Genomic DNA, 17,266 nt, shown 5'->3' on the forward strand with positions numbered 1-17,266 from the left:
GCCCTGCCCCTGCACCTGTGCTTCCCCACCTTGCATTCTGCCTTCCTCTTCATCCTCACCGCACTCCCCCCCACCCCCCCTTCAGCTGACGACCCACCGCCATCCCCTCTCGGTGCCTTTTGATGACGGCCAGCCCTGAGCAGCCCTTCTTCCACTTTCAGAACCCACCTGTTGCGCAGGGCAGAGCAGGGCGCTCTCCCCACCAGGCACCGAGCCCTGGGGAGGACGGGACGCCCTCCACTGCTGCCGCGGCCACCACAAAGTCCCGAGCGGGCGTCCGCCGGCACCGCGCTCGTTCCCTCGCGCCGGGGCGGGCCGCGGGGCGGGGCAGCGCGGGGCGGGCGGCGGCGGGGCGCGGGGTGCGGGCGGCGGGCGGCGGGGCCGCGCGGGGCGCTGATGCCGCGCAGGGCCGGGCGCGCCGCGGGGCGCGCGGGGCGGGCGGCGGCGCCGCGGCCGGGGTTCGGCCATGGGGCGCGGGACGAGGCTGCCGCTGCTGCTGGTCGTGCTGCCGGTGGTGCTGGTGGGCGCTGCAGGTGAGCCGCGAGCGGCGGGCGCTCTCCGTTTTCTGCGGGCGAGCGAGCTGGGCGCGGGCGTGTGCGCACCTACGTACGCGTCCGTGGATACGCGGGCGTGGATGGCTGTGCGGCTGTGTGGCGGCGGACGGCGGGGCTCCGTGCGCTGAACTCCCGGAGCGAGGGGAGCGTTACGCGGCTTCACCCACCTCCCAGCGGATCGGCCCGCGGTGCGGTCCCGGAGCCGGTCGGGTTTGCGTAACGCTGCCCTGGAGGTTTGCGAGCCGGGCGCCTATGTGCCGCTCTATAAAGGAGAAAGAACCCAGATGGGAAACAAACGTCTCACGGAGTGCGAGTTACGAGTAAAACTTTACAAGGCAAGTGTCGCTAAAATGCTTAAGCAGGAAGCATATGATTTTCCATGGATGTTTTACAGGTGAGTCATGGTGTTCGCTGCATGCTCTTACTCAGTGTTAAAGAACCCAGCCCGGTACCATGTGCAGAGCAGAACGGGGCTGTTCAGACGGCCAGGTCCATCTGGGCAGTCAGGAGAAGCCCCTTTCCCAGGGCTGCGGTGTGGAAAATCCTTCTGCCCTCATCTATTCTTTCACCATATTCCTGGGCCAGGCGGCAGCACACAGGAAAGCTGTCACTTTTCATAACACGCGGTGCTCCATGGCCATCATGCAACTGCTAACCCGAGGGAAAACAAATGCCCTTCACAGGAGTTCTTCTCCTCCCTACTGGGGTCTGTATGCAGCAGCTTTCCTCCCCCAGCCCCGCTGAACCCAAGTCCTTGGTCCCAAACCTGCAGGTGAGGAAGGGACCCCATATTCCTGGCCCGCAGATGGCTCAGACTGGGGCTGGAGGGTGCTGGGAGCCAAATCCCTTCAGATCCCAAAACCTCAAATGGGAATTTGGGAGCCAGCCTTCCTGGCAACGCTGTGCCCCAGCACCAGGACAGCCCCTGAGAAGTCTCCCACACCTCTCTGAGAACAATCACTGTCTAGGTACAGGGAAACTAAAAGGATGCTATGAACACAAGCAAGGATCCTGATCTGGCTCCAGGTGCTAGCTGAGCCCTGTTGCATTTTCCCCATCCCAAACCCCTATTCTGATCCAGCGCTCAGTCAGCGATCACTTGTTTGTTGACAGTGAGCTGCGCTGTGCTGCATGTAGCCAAAGGATCCAGGAAAGCAGCTAGACACGTCAATTAGGCCAGCTTGTGGCAAGCCTACCTGATAATATGGTAATTGCAAACACTGAGCGACCCCTCTGGAGAGCCGTGTGGGTTAGTTAATGTTTGCACAGTGCTTTGGAAAGTGTCTTCAGGAGATGTATGTGTGTTTTACAGCTATGTTTGTTTGCTTTTCTAGAGTAGATGGGTGCTGCGCAGTTAATATTGATGGTTTTGTGTTTGTTAGGAAGCTAAACTCACTGCTTTGCTAGAAGTGCCCAAGGCTTCTTGCCTAAAGTGATGCAGGGACTGAATTCAGGAGTGCTCTGCAGCAGGTGTGTTACAAGCAGCAGTCTGCATCTGTTCTAAATAACAGCACAGGAACCCACACAGATCAGCGGTGATAAAACTGTGCTGTTTCCAGAGCACTTTGTAAGGGGCAGGAATAGGGAAATCCATCAGGCTCTGAAGGCTTTGTCTCTGCTAGTGGGTAATGTAGCTTAATTGCAGCTGTGACACTGTAAGTGAATGCTGAATAAACCCCAAATAAAGGATTTATTGGATGCTAAACTGAAATGACCTTTGGACATAACAAAAAAACGCCAAGATGCCACAGTAATTGGTGCACAAAGCTGATTGTGTATGATTGGCACAGCGAGAAAGAAGACATTATGCACCTTGGATGTTTTGGCTGCCTGCATGCGAGTCATCAGAGCTTCGTTTTTAAAATTATTTTTTAACATATTAAGCAGTTATGGTTAATAAAATACAGCCTTGACCTGCTGCTACACTTGTTAATAAGGAGGTGGAGACCCCTCACCAAACGCTCTTGAGCCAGACAGGTTGCTCTGCGGAAAGTTTCACACCAAACCCCGCAGTGATTTTGTTTTCCTTTGCCACTTTTGCTGTGATTTTTAAATTGATGAGGCTGCCAGAGTGACTTGCACACAAACCACAGCGGCTCAGCTGTAAGGCAGCCTGCCAGCACCATTTCAACCAAGGATTTATTTCCCCCTGCTTTACACACTTTGGTGTCAGGCTTCCAAACCTCAGCAGCGTTTTGATTTGTTTTGATTCAACTTCTATGGCAGTTCGGGACTGCGGGGAGATCTGGGGTAGGAACAGAGGGGTTGGAAAGGGCTGTGAAGGTTTGGGGTCAGCACTTGGAGGAAGTGCTCGAACCAGGACCCAGTTCTTGTGCTCCTGCATGGAGAGATGCAGATGGCATGTGCCACAGAAACTCTCTGCTTTCCTCCTGCCCTTCCCTGTGCCTAAGACCACCTGGGTCCTCTCATGGCCGTGGGATGGGGCTGCCGCTGCCCCTGAGCCTTTTTGCGTCCCCACCTGGCTCCAGAGTGGGAAGGTGAGGTGCAGGCCTCCCTCCTCCTGCCCTCACTTTCCTCATCTCTTTGCAGTTCTCGTTGGGGATTTTCCCATGCGCAGGGAAGCCCTGAGGGCTTTAATTTTACTTTGTTTTGCTATTTTAAGCACGCTATGCTCCACGAAGGAGCGCACTACACAGAGGTGCAGCTCTTGTGGGGTTGATGGGCACTGGGTAGGCAGCTGTGTGCCTGTCTGGCACGCAGCCCACGTGGGTTGGTGAGCAACCCTGAAATGCATGCCATGGTCTCATCGCTTTCTTTCCAGGCCTGGGCAGCGCAACCAGTGCAAGCAGCCCATGCGAGAAGGCCTGCAATCCCCGGCTTGGCAACCTGGCACACGGGCGGACGCTGAGAACGGAGACGGCCTGTGGGAGCCATGCTGCCGAGCCTTTCTGCGCCTACACCGAGGATGCCACGCTCCGCTGCAAGCCCCCCACCTGCAGCCATTGCAGTGGGGCCCACGCAGGGCTGGCACACCCCCCCGCTGCCATGGCCGACTCCCCTTTCCGCCAGCCCCGCACCTGGTGGCAGGCGGCTGGGGACGCCCCTCAGGAGACCATCCAGCTGGACCTGGAAGCCACCTTCTACTTCACGCATCTGATCCTGGTCTTCAAATCACCCCGGCCGGCGGCCATGGTGCTGGAGCGCTCACGGGACTTTGGCAAGACCTGGCAGGCCTACAAGTACTTTGCCACCAACTGCTCGACGGCCTTCGGGCTGGAGGACGACATGGTGAGAAGGGGAGCCCCGTGCACATCCAGATACTCCAGCCCCTTCCCCTGCACTGGAGGAGAGGTGAGTGGGGAAAAAAAGCAAGGAGAAAGATCCCGTTTGCTAAGAGGAAGAATGCATGTGAAAGAACAGGTTATTTTTGGTATCAGAAATGGCAGGTCATAAATTGCACATCTGGAGGTGCTACAGGCAGCCTGCTGCCAGCATGCCAAAGCCATGATGTGGGGCTGGGCATCCTGCTTAGTGGCTGCTCATGGAGTCCCTGCTGGGAAGGGTCCCCCAGGGCCCAGCCCAGCCTTGAGGCAGCTCCCTCTTGTGGCCTCATCCCATGAACCTGTCTGAGTGGGAAATCAAACCCCACGGGTGCCGCAGTGCAGAGAGGGGCAAATGTGGATCATGAATTAAGGTGTCAATTCTCCACTAGTTATTACTGACAGATTGTGTTTTCTGCTGATAATGTGATCTGAGGTGAAGGTCCTGTCTTTGGAGACCAGGAGTCATGTCTAATAATCCCCTGTTCAGAGTTCTCTGCGGCTTCTTGGCTGGCCAGAGAAAGTAGTATCTTCTTCTTCTCCATCTCTTCTCTCCTGCCCCAGAAAGCAGACTGAACTTCCCTAGAAAGGGACACTGGGGCTTACTAAGAAGGTGGACCTGCAGGAGAAGCAAGGACACACCCTGTGGGAATTGTCATGGTCCTCAGCATTCCTGCAGCCCATGACCCCAGCACCCCAACCAGTCAGTACCATCCTGCAACAGGATGGCAGTGATGTTTGTAACTCTTAGGTCAGCAAGCAGGATGTGTCTGAGGTACTGAGTGCACAAGTACACTCCTTTGTCAGCTTTCCCAATGGCTGTTCTCGGTGATGAGAAACTCAAGAGTGTCATTTGGGGCAGTACTTGCCCTGTTGGTCTTAGGTCACCACAGTCACCCCATAATGTGTCTGCACCAGGGCTATGTCTGGCAAGCACCTGTGCAAGTCCTTGCCTTGCAAATCCCTCAGCAGGTTGGTGCAGTGTGTGGGCACAGCGGGCCTCTTATATGTCAAAATCAGTACCTATTTTCAAAAAGGAAAGAAATTTGGTATTGTTTGATGCGTCTGCGGTAGCCAGCTGCAAAGCAAGCTATTTGCTCATCTTGCTCCTGCAGGACCTATTCTTCTGGCAGTGCCTTAGTTTGTGTTATTGCAAAGAAGCTATAAAAGTCAAGATTGTTTAATTATTCCAGGGCTTAAACAAATGTTGGGTCCAAGAGGCTGGAGCTTGTAGGGTTTTATTTATATGGCACGTTTCAGTTTCCTTGTATTTACCTGCAAAGTAGTAATGGCAGCTTTCTGGTGACCAGATGGCAAGCATGCATGCCTAGCAAATATCACATTTAATTTATTACACTGCTACATTCCAGCAATTACTCCTAACTGCCAATAGCAACATGGATCTCACCTAAAGAAACATCAGAGTTTTGTGTTCTGTTTGGAGTTATGTAGCACTTCACTCCCACTTCTGGCAGCACCTCATTCCTGACATATGGAAGCAGTAATTTCACTGAAACAGTGGTTTTAAATATGCAGTCATCTGGGATGTCCAACGGTATTATTTAACTGCAGCTCAGTTACCGCAGTTTTCTTTAAAGCACAAACATAAGTTCCCTAAGTGCTACTGGATTTCTTTTTAAGCTTTTGATGGTATTTTTTAGCACAGTGTAACAACCACAGCCCGTGACCAGGCTGTGTGTCACACCATCTACGTACTGCTTTCTCCTCCTTCAAATATTTCAACACCCCATGTGCATCTTCAGGTGCAGGGTCAGGGCTTGCAGGTTCTGGCAGCACTCCGCAGAACAGAGGGGTTTCTGCTTGCTGCTGCCCATCCCCCGGGATGAGCGATTTGCAGAGCTGCAGGACATGGCTGCCCACCCTAAAACACCACAAAGGTACCAATCTGCTACACTGTGCTTCTATAAACATGGAAAAATCAGGCTTTTTTCATCCCCAACCAGTATATGGCACAAGAAAGATGACAGAATCATAGAATCATTAAGGCTGGAAAAGGTCACTAAGATCATTCAGACCAACCATCAGCCCATCCCTGCCATGCCCACTGGCCATATCCCTCAGTGACATGGTTTTTGAACCCTTCCAGGAATGGTGATCCACTACCTCCCTGGGCAGCTTGTGCCAGCACCCAACCACTCTTTTGGAGAAGAAATTTTTTCTAACATCCAACCTGAACTTCCTGGCGTGCAACTTCAGGTCATTCTGTCACATCCTGCCACTGTTACCTGGGTGAAGAGGCCGACCCTCACCTCACCATAACCTCCTTTCAGGTCATTGTAGAGAGCAATAAGGTCTCCCATGAGTTCCTCTTCTCCAGACTGAACAATCCCAGTTCCCCCAGGCACTCCTTTTAAGACTCATGAGTCCTAAAAGTATGAGGAGAGAATGGTGCTTAACACTGCACAGAATACTACCATGCAAGTAATGTCTCTTATTTAGTGATGGAGCGCAGCACATACCCAAGCCATCAGTTTATGCCTATTGACCAAAATATGTATTGGAGCATATGACACAAGACAGATGTCATAAGCATGAAACGTGCTCATTGGAAAGAATTATCCAGTGCTGTTTTATTTTCACATAGTTACCAGAAGAGAGATTCTCATCTTTTCAGCAACACGATGCCATGGTTTGGGGTTTTAAAGGCACTGTCACCAGAATTAAGCAGGTGCTTTCAGGTGAACGTGTTCCTTGCTGAGCTGATCCCCATTAGGGGCTGCCAGGCCACAGTCTGTTCTCAGGAAAAGAAGACCTGCAGACAGGGAAGCAGTAACTTTGCTGTAAGGATGCAGGAGCCAAACAAAACATCTGGCTGAAGACTTTCCCCATGCTTAATTCAGTGGATTGTTTCACAACAGTGATCCTCGTCACCTAGATGCAGAAACCTCTAGGTGCTGGCCTGTTGTTAACAGTGTTACAGCAGGAAGGCTAGGGCCATATTTTAGCATGGGTTGTACAAATGTGCTACAAATCCAGGGTATTTTTTGCATTTTTCCAGGATGTAACCCTTCAACCATATTCCTGCAAGGGAAGTCCGAACTGGATTCACCAGCCAAATGTAACCTAAGTAAATAAGATGCAGAAATAAACTCCTTCAGCCCTGTGCTCTGTTTTATTAGTATACAGAAAAGGCTATCTTCCCTCCCACACTTTGGATCAGATTAATGTTTCTTGCCTTACAAACTAATCCTAAATTTATCCCTGACTAGAGATCACTGCTAAGGGCTTGTCTAGAGGAGGCCCTTAGCAGATGTTAATTCTTTAACTGTGAGTGAGAATGACTGTCCACTCTGCAATGCAATTATCTCATTTACTTTAAATTCCCATCTGTGGTCAATTCAGATTAGCTCGCCTGAGTGTCCCCATTTAGACAGTCTCTGGCATAAAAGGACTTACTGAAGCAGAGTGTCCTTGACAAGATTTTAGTAAATTAGCAACTTATTTGAGTGTTTATCTATTCAGAATACTGCTAATAAATCACTTTGAGACTTCAGCCATTGTTGCTCTGTGTTATTAATAGGAGAGGCGTACTTGCAGCTTGACTGTTTTCCAGCAGTAGATTCTAACACGCTGCTTGCTGATGTTTGAAACATCACATGCTGCTGTTTTACTGTGGGGTGTGTGTGTGTCTTGCTGAGCATCATATTGATCTCATGTGCCTTCTGTAGCAGAAAAACCTTCCAGGACCTTGCCTCACACTTACTACATGCAGCCTGCCTCTGTCCTGAAGGATCTGCACAGCAGCCCTACTGGTTCTACCTGAAATTAACTGTATAGAGCAAAACTAGGTTCGGTCCTACTCTTGATTAATTTGACCCTGATAGACACTGAGCAGTTGCAACACTCAATGACACAAACAGGAGTTAAAGGTGCTTGGTGACTTTTATTTTGAGCCCCTAATTTTGGGTTATAGGAAGAATCTGCCCATCCTGAGCTTATTTTAAGCTTATGTCAATGATGTGTTGTAGGGACCTGAAAATCCCAGGCTTGCTAGCTGGTAGTTTAGTGCAGGACATATTCAGGTGGAAGCAGGAAACCTAAATTTAGTTTTCACTTGTGCCTGAGTGGACTCAGGACAAAGGCAGCTCTGGGCCTGTGCAGATGTGAAGCTTTGGCACTCAGAGAGTTGTACCATGAAAGATACCTTTCCTCAGAGCCTGGGCTCCGCCAGGGGTGAGGGCAAGACGCTTCTCAACCTGCTCAGCTATCCTCCCCTTGATTCCTTCTTTGCAGCCAGCCCACGGCAAGGTCTCATCGTTTCCTTTTCTCTCTGGCTGTCCGAGGCTTTTTGGCACACAGAATTTGACCCTCCGCTTGGCTAGCTATTGAAATGCAGCCACCTCCAGGATGGAGCATAGTCAGTGCTTAATAGTGCATGCCGGCACTCTATTTAGAAAAGCGAGTTTCTAACTACTGCAGATCAAGGCTTCTAGATTGGCCTCCAATTATGGCTAAATTATGACTAGATTGCCTAAAACAAATTATTCCTGGGAGGGGGCTGTGAAAGAGAATAAATTCTATATTGTAGGCTGCCAGCAAGAGAAGGAATGGGCTCCAGGGCTCAGTTTTCCAAACTTATGTTTTTATGTAGGCATTGAAGAACACTGTACTCATGTGAAGCAGAAGGGATTTGGATAGGGAAAATTTAATTCCCTGAACTGGCATCTGGCCTCGTTAGCAAGGCTATTGCTTCCCTTGAGAAAAGGCCACAGGCTCCTCTTGCAGCACTGCTCCCTGCTGCTCCATTTCACTGCTCCTTACTGGCGTGCAGGGAAGACTGGCTTACTTGTTCAGCTCCCAGCTTGCTGGCTGTGAAGCAAGGGTTGCTGTACTTCTCTTTGGGCTTCCTTGGTACTAATGGTTACATGGAAAGATTGTAACCAAAAGCAGTGAATGGCTGCATCTCAGGAGCCTTGGACCAAAAGCTCATGGACTTAATCTAAGATTAATTGGCATGCACAGTGAGTAATAGCATGAAATTTCCGTTCTAGAAGCATCCAAAATCCTACTCAAGTGGCAGAATCCTTAGATTCTGCCTGGGCAACTTTTCCAGGAAGAAATCAGTGTCCAAAACAGGCTTACACAAGCCATTCACTGTGCTGCGTCCCCATGCCCCATCACCATGTTTGAAGTCTACAGCCTCAGGGTGAAAAGGGAATGCTGTTTCTCAGGGCCTTTTGGACTGTACCTGTTTGCATACAATTCAGACAGGTGTTCTTTTTCCCAAATTGAAGTTTAGCTCATAGACGCTGGATGGTTTCCACTGCAATACCAAGCAACCAGCTCTACAGACACAAAGCCTTTTCTTTATAGACAAAAGGAGTGGAAAAATATTCATGAAGTCGAGTTACGCTTCAGCTGAAAGAAATGCCATCAATGCCTAGCCCTACTGCAGGCTTCCATGCTGACACTCTGACCCTTGCAGGCCTTTGTAGGATACAGTGAGAGGGGCTGTTCTGTGGCCGCAGGGAGACAGCCAGCTGCACAAGCAGGCCCAGTGCTCTCCCTGCCTTGCTGGACACAGCTCCATGTTCTCTTGGTCTTCCAGGTTTTCTGCCTGTTAGAAGAGTGAGAGTGGTGATTAGGAAAAATAAAGCCATCGGAGAATAAACTCAGTTCATGGAGAAGCGCTGTTAGCTGAGGTGAAGGAATCCTAATGTTTCGAGCTGTTTGCACTGAAGAGAGATTTTTGTGATAAGAATGTTACTTCTGTGATCATCACTTGACTAAAGACAGCAATGACTCTGCAGTGTTTCCTTTTCATCTGAAGAAATTGTGCAGTGGGACTTCGAAGAGGAGCTGAGAAGATGGCTCTCATTTGGCTGATTATTGCCAGAGATGTCCAGGATCCTGGAGGAACCCTGGTCCTTACCTTGTTCTCCCTGTACCTCTTCCAGCCCCTCGGCGCTGGCTGCCGTGTATGACCAGGAGCTTTCCCAGACAACTTCTCAGTGTTGAGAATGGCAGAGCAGCGCCTTGAGTTTCCCCAAACCAAAAGCTGTCTTGAATATAGATTAACCTGCCAAGGCTCCCACGAGGGCCAGTTATTTGAAACAGCTGGATTTTCCTTCTGAAGTCTTTGCAAGATTGTATGATTCCTGGATGATGAGGCAGGGAGTCATTTGCTTTGTTTTATGTGCTACAAAAGATTGCAGAAGGGCTGCAGGCACGGGCCAAATGCTATCCATTGTCAGAGTATGAGAAGTAGCTGCAGGAAAAGCTGCAGGAAAGCCACTTCTCCAGCACCTCAGTAGCTACTGTCAGTGGTATACAGCAGGTTTCTGTGGCCATTATTTACAGTAGCCACCGAAGAGCCTTTTTTCAGCATAGGGTTGTTGCAGTGGGCGTAGCACGTCATAGATACAAGGGGCTTTCTCTCTTAATAGTTCTTCTGCTTGGTGTCAGGGTAATACGTCACATAACAGAGGGACCAGCTCTGGGGCTCCAGCAGCCACCTGTACAGGGAGACCTGTACACCAGCTCAGATTTTGCTGTTTTCCTTGTTTGTTGGCCGTTTCCTTTCTTGTTTTCTTCTTTCCATACGTGCTCATTGACTCCCCCATCCATTTACTCCTTCTGTGCCATTTCTGCTGTTGCTGTTTTGCAGACCATCTCCCAGTGCCTTGAAGGCTCAACATGACAAGTTTGAGTCAGGGCTGTTGGGAAGCTCAAGCCCAGCACCTCAAGTAGGACACAGGGTAGCAGGTTCCTACACCCTGCCCCATGGGTGCCTGTTTCTTCTGTAAGTGTCTCTTAAGTATCACAAGTATAAGTGACCTAAAGGGCTGACTTTATCACCACAGTCACTTGCATCTTGACAAAGACCCTTAGTGGATAGAGTCTCTGGTGGTCCATGGCACACTGTGACTCATCTAGGCAGCTTTACTGGCAGCAAATCTGTATCGGTTTTGTTGACTTCCTCAGGCCACTTTGACTTCAGAGTCTACTGTGTTGTTCTCAGCATCATTCATTAGCATTTTCCTTCCCACTGTGGATATATATATAAAGATGCCCTTTCATTGCCTTTCGAGTGTAAACATACTAGGGTACTTCTTGCAAAGGGACTTTTATGTATTTATAAATCAAGGTCATTGTGGTGCAGGCGGTTACTTGAGTGCACCCTGCTCAGAGCCACTGTTTTATTTATATTCAGGGCTACTTTTTTGCATCTGAGCAATGGTAAGTAGCTAAAGCTTCTTGTGCTGCTTAAGCCAAAAAACAAAACAAAAAAAAGTGAAATAATCAACAGATCAAGAGCTCCTCATGACAGCTTGTGAGGAAATGGGAATGCTGTGAAAATTTATTAGGGGGTGTCAGCTTTGCCGTGTGCCCAAACCACGGAGAACTTGGCTGAAGAGCAGCCTGTTTGCATTCCACAGCATGCACAGGGCTGGCATTGGAGCTAGCACCTGGCAGTGGGCACTGCACCAGGCTCACTGGCACTGAGGGACATTGCTGTGCTGTTGCCTAACACGAAGATTTCAGCCTGCTTTTCCATTTCTTATTGAAAGCATTGCTTTTTCCTTGGACGTTTTTCATGGGGACAAAAATCCTGAGAGACTTCTCCTCCTACCCAGATTTCCTCAAGCAAGTTTTGTATCACAGCTCTGTTGTTTCATGAAAGCATCATACTTATGGACATGGGATCCAACAGCACAATTAGAAGGTTTAGAAGGAACATTACCCCAAAAATTGCTTGGTATTTTGATTTGAAAACCGATGTTCATTTTATTTGCCTCCTACTTTGTGACATTTGCTCCTCACATATGAGATGTTGCTAGATAGTTATTTTTAAATGGGAGCTGAGAGAGATTCGGTTCCTGGGACTGTGCTAAAGAAGAATCCCAAACATCTGAAGATTTACAATGAGCTCACAACACTGGGAATGAAAATGCCTTTCTGATAGGGTATATTATGGCACATCCAGCATAAAAGTGCTGTGGGTTTTCAATTTATCACTTCCTACTTGTTCTACAGAATCCAAATGTGTAGTAAGGCATACACAGAGCAGCTGCTGCTGTAGAGATCCTGTCCTCCCACTTCTGATTGTCATGCATGGTGCTGACTATCATGTGGGAGAAGTCGCACCATCTACCTAACACCGTAGTGCTGATTATTGACATGTTGTTCATAGGACACATAGAGACAGGCAGCTCTGGTGGCCACGGGGTGCTTCCTGGAGAGGCTCGTTGCATGCAGAATGTCAGAGAGGGAACTCGGGGACACCAGGCTTGCAGCACCCCATGGCCAGGTGCGCATGCACAGAGGCAGCTCACTCATCTCAAATCCTGCAGTGGAAAGCTGGATGGAAAAGGCTAGGAGAGGTGAAAGCAGGACGCGGCCCATGTGAGGGTGCACTTGGGGCTGGGGTGCCGGGCAGCAGCAGGCCCACCACAGCTGCACGGGGACGTGTGACCTCAGTGATGTGCTGGGATTACTCCGGAAACAGGCTGGGATGAATTGGCAAGGTTAATGACTGAACAGGGAAATCCTGCTGGGAAACACATCCTTGATCTTATTGTGCAGCCTCTGGGGGCTACGGCTCAGTCGGCTGGGACGGAGCAAAGAATCGCTACTTGTATGGCATCTCACATGTTATGATTACTGTTCTGTATTTTATTAAAACAGACCCACTAGCACTGGGGGATGGGGGTGTTTACTGCAGTGGCAGTGCTGAGACTCAGCTCCCCTGCTGTTGTGTGAGCAGTGCGGGGCAGCCGGGGCAACAGGGCGAGCCTTCTCTCTGCAGCCCTTGGGAACTGCAGATAGGGCTCGTGTTTAGCATCACTGTTTTCAAGCAACCATAAAAAGAAATGTTTGTAACGATTTAGGGCCTGAGCTGGAATACTGGCTCCATTGAAATCAGTGGCATAACTCCCCCTGAATTCCACACAGAAGTGGTTTAACTCCCACAGCGTGAAGGCACTTGGGACTACTGATTTCCTCACTGCACTGCCTTTATGAGGGTTACAGGCATCAGTTGCCTGCCTTAAAATGGGATAGATAAATGAGAAAAAGTGAAAATAATCAGAAAAAAATCTGTTGCTGTATCTAGCATAGATTATTCCCATTCGTGTATTTCCTTCACCACTCCCATCTGAATGAGGATGAGCAAAGAATTCTCTGAGACAAGACTGATGCAATAGCTAGGAAACCAAAATTCTAGTTTTTACTAAAAATTCTCAGCCAGGCATTTTCCATCATCTCCACTAAAAGGGAATCCATGTCTCCAAAATGGAAGTTTTCCAGGGAATTTTTTTTTCCATATCTGAAAGCATCTTGTATTCATAGAGCCACAAACAAGTAAATGTGAGCAGAATGACACCGATGTGTGTTTGGGTGAACAGCAGTTTCTGTTTCAGAGGGCTGCTTGTTGGGTTCATTTTATTTTAGGAAAGTGGAAAAATAGTTCTATATCCCTGAAAGGGATGAAGAAACACCTTTTAAAAAGTGTCAGTATTTACTAACATCCCTTATCTGCCTCATTACTTCCACAAGGGATGTACCACCACCCACCTTACTCCTTTGGCAACCTCTCCAAGCCAACTTGCTCCCTTTTGACAGCATTTTTGTAGAATCAGCTAAATGCTTGAGTACCTCGGGAAAGGACTGCTTGTCTGACAACTTTAGGTGGTTTTATACCACTGCAGGAAGCAGTGCACCTACCCACTAGGCCGTGTTGCACTCAAACAGTCAAGCAACTCACTGAACCGGTGCTTGCAAACGTAACTCATAGGTCTTCCGAAGCCAGTCAGTCATTGAAGGGGTATATAGCTATTTAATAAATGTAAACCATAACCTAGATATTTTGGTAACTAATACATATCGAAGATTTGTCATTCCACACCAATGACAGTTGTATGAATGACGTGCTGTTTCTAGTGACACACAGCAGGCAGCTGGCCCAGCAAGATAAAATAAAGCTCTCGAAGAAAATTAGTTATTTTTGTCCAGTGCTCTTGATGTTTCATTTGAGACAGTATTTACTTATTCAATCAGACAGAAGTGAAAATACAGACTGATGAGAAGTGTTTTCTTAACCCTTGGGAGCTCCACTTTTTCTTTCTTTCTTATCTCGGTTTTCTCGACTATCAGCTTGCTGCCACGCCACATCACTTTTCCACTAGGAAGTGGCCGGGGACTGATGGGAGCCAAACATTTGGAAATTTGAGCTTTGTTTGTTAAAACAATAAGGGGCAATGGCGGGAGAAGTTGGCGAGGAGTCTTCTACCTGATGTTTGCCGTGAGCTGGTCAGCCGTGGTTAATGGCCAAATGTAGAGTAATGGCCAGCAAAGTCGTAGGGACCAAATTTGTTGCACCAAAGGGTGTGAGGGTGTTGCATGCACCTGGGGATGGCCGCACACCGCTAACACGGCCCGTTCTGCCCCACACCTCTGCAGGTGATATACCGAGCCCTCTCGCCACCGCATGCTGCCGAGGACCCATACAGCGCGGAGGCCCAGGCGCAGCTGAAGGTGACCAACCTACGCGTGCGGCTGCTGGAGCGGCAGAGCTGCCCCTGCTACCCGCTGGAACCTCCTGCCCCACCAGCCCCACACTACGCTGTCTACGACTTCATTGTGAAGGGCAGCTGCTTCTGCAATGGCCACGCCGACCACTGTGTTCCCGTCAGAGGGTTTCGGCCTGTCAGGGCAGCTGGTGCTTTCCATGTGGTACGTACACAAATTTGGTGATGTTAACATTTCTGACTCTCACATATCCTAACTAGCACTATCTAAGAAGTACTAAATGCAGGACATTTTGATGACAGAGAGGAGCAGGGGACATGCACTTCCCACTGCTCCTGGAGCATTCTCTGATACTGGTTTGGATCGTGAGGCAAAGGGCAGGAGGGCTCCAATTCTCACACCAAGACTTTCCATTCTGCCTCTCAATACTTTCCCTAGACAAAACCCCTGTTTTCTGGTTGTGAGGGGACTCACATCTGAAGGGTTCTAAGCTGAAATCCCTTGTGTGTGAACAAGAACCAAAGCCCAAAGGTGGCAGGCTCACAGAGTCAAAGAATCTCCCAAGTTGGATGAGATCCTTGAGTCCATAAAGATCCTTGAGTCCAAGTCCTGGCTCCGCATAGGACCACCTAAAAATCAGAGCATATGTCTGAGAGCTTTGTCCAGACACTTATTGAACTCTGGCAAGCTTAGTGCCATGACCTCTGCCCTGAGGAGGCTCTTTCAGTGTCCAGCACTCTCATGTTTGCACCCGGCCAGCCTGAGAATGCTCTGACTTCACTGCCCACAGTGCACTGTGCCCTTTCTGCCCCTCCTGGCTTGCCCTGAAGACACTGTGCTGGCAGAAGAGCCATGGCGAAAGCTGAAGCTGGCAAGTATAGTGCCCTGTACAATGTGAAGAAGGGAAAGATCATAAAAATGTAAGCCAACTACTTGAGATAAGGAGGTCTGGCATCTATCCAGCTCTTCAGAGAGCTCTCATTTCAGTTAAATTATGGTCTAAAACATGAAACAGACATCGTGTTTCCCTTCTAATAGAGCTAGTCTTGCAACATCTTGAAAGTACACAAATTTGAAAGTATGCAGCACTATGATTAATAAGCCTGTTTCGTGTAGTGCTGCTCTGGTTTTCACAAATGTTCTCTGAGTGAAAGCCTTTGAAAGAAGCTGTTTGCTTGGGATTGTTTCTGTGTGATACGGTAGCATGGGAGTGTGACCAAGAGCACTGCTGAGAGTTACAGCAGAGCTTGAAGCCAATTACGCGTCTGGTAGAGCTATAGCCTATAGAAATCACAATGCACAGGTAGCAGGTGGTGATGTGGGAAGGAGCCAATGCCAGAATTGCACTGAAAAACAAAACAAGAAATAGCAGCAAGCCTCTGCACCACCCCCTGGGGGAGTGGGAAAGTAAATATCACTTATAAACATGGCATGAGTCCCAAAGGTGACGTCTATGTAATGAGGCTGACTCATTTTGCTGTCCCTCAGAGCTGACTCCGCATGGCCTATGAAGGATGGGCCTGTCAAAGGGCAACCTAGCATGCTTTGCAGCAGGATCCTGCTGGAGGGTCAGGGTGTGATGAGACATTTCTGCCACTAATATTTCCTCACCCACTGCCACTTTTTGCACTGTCAGATCAGGGCAGAAAGGCTGCAGAATCTGTGGCTACTTAGCTGCAATTCAAATTTCTGAAAACAGAGATTTTTAAGAGAAGTGTTTCTGTGTGTTTCACCTGGAAAAAAAGTCAGTCACATTACAGGTAACTCTGAAGATATGCTGTCAGTTATTCATGCATGAGATGAGGACTTCAGCGGTGGCTCTGTGTAACATTTACGTGGGGGCTTTCGCAGACCCTTCACTATAGGACTAGGGACAGCACAAGATGGGGAATGCATTACCAACTCTGAATGTGATTACAAAATCTGGCTCAGTTCTTGTGCTTATTTTGACCAAAGCACTCCTGATGAGCATCTCGTAACTTAGAGAGTTAGCATCAGATTTTGAGCAAGTTTAAGATTCCTTGTCTTAAAAGAAACCCACCCTTGTCCAAAAAAATATATCCGGTTTTTCTCAAACCCCTACTTGGTTTCAGCCCAGAGGCAAAATCCTAGCTGCAGGCTTGTTTTCAGAGCCTGCTCGCCCAGCAGAAGAACCATACATGATATATTGATGTTTCTGCTGATGGAGGTCATCCTGGTAGCACTTGGAGCAGCTGCCAGGTCTTGGGCAGATCTGCAAAGCCACCTGAAGTATCTCACCCACCTCCCCAGCAGCCAGAATGAGAGGATCTGTCAAGGCCTCCGGGGGATGCAGGGATGCTTCCTGCTGCCTGAGTTTGGGGCCAGCGCATCCCACTCAGTTCAGGATCTCATCCTGGCCCGCTGCCACAGGATTCCTCCCATCATATGAATTTTTTTCTCAGTGGCTGGGCCATTGTGCTCTGGAGAAAAATGTTCTGAATGGCTGAATGGAGGCTAAGTTTGGGTTGGCCATGTGATCATAAAATCATAGAATAGAATCATAGAATCACCAAGATTGGAAAAGACCTCTAAGATCATCCGGTCCAACTGTCCACCTATTACCAATATTTCCCACTAATCCATGTATCTCAGCACAACATCTAAACATTTATTTACTGATAATACTAAACCAGGATATCCTCAGCTGCAAGGGTGGGATGCAAAGAGGATGGCTCTATGAATGGAGAATAGCATGTTTTATCCCAGCAAGAGCAACTGCAGCTCTATCTCTGGGGTGGAATAACCTCCTCTGTGAGTCATATCACTGCAAAGGTGGACATTACAGACTCTGAACATTCAGTGTAGGAAAAAAGTATTTCACTTAGTCCTAACGGCACCAAGCAACAGCCAGGACCTGACAAAAGTTTCTGTGCCTTTACCACTGTCCAGCTGCAAACCCATCTGTGATCCTCCTCCTTG

The 17,266-nt window shown here is 48.9% G+C and overlaps 1 protein-coding gene across 5 annotated transcripts in view; it reads left to right on the top strand.

The window, feature by feature from the left end:
* The first annotated feature begins 425 nt into the window (after positions 1–425).
* NTN4 (netrin 4) overlaps positions 426–17,266 on the top strand; it is a 35,828-nt gene continuing 18,987 nt past the window's right edge. For 2 of the 5 annotated variants that reach the window (XM_052667388.1, XM_052667389.1), the window contains exons 1-3: positions 453–533; positions 3,337–3,866; positions 14,258–14,530. In XM_052667388.1, coding sequence (XP_052523348.1) covers positions 467–533; positions 3,337–3,866; positions 14,258–14,530 — 870 coding nt within the window. In that variant the 5' untranslated portion in view covers positions 453–466. Of the gene's footprint in view, positions 534–696; positions 949–3,336; positions 3,867–14,257; positions 14,531–17,266 lie in introns of those variants that run through there. The other 3 variants (XM_052667387.1, XM_052667390.1, XM_052667391.1) reach the window with 3 other exon arrangements.

This window comes from Tympanuchus pallidicinctus, unplaced genomic scaffold, assembly GCF_026119805.1.
Source record: "Tympanuchus pallidicinctus isolate F22 unplaced genomic scaffold, pur_lepc_1.0 scaffold8, whole genome shotgun sequence".
NCBI lineage: Eukaryota > Metazoa > Chordata > Aves > Galliformes > Phasianidae > Tympanuchus > Tympanuchus pallidicinctus.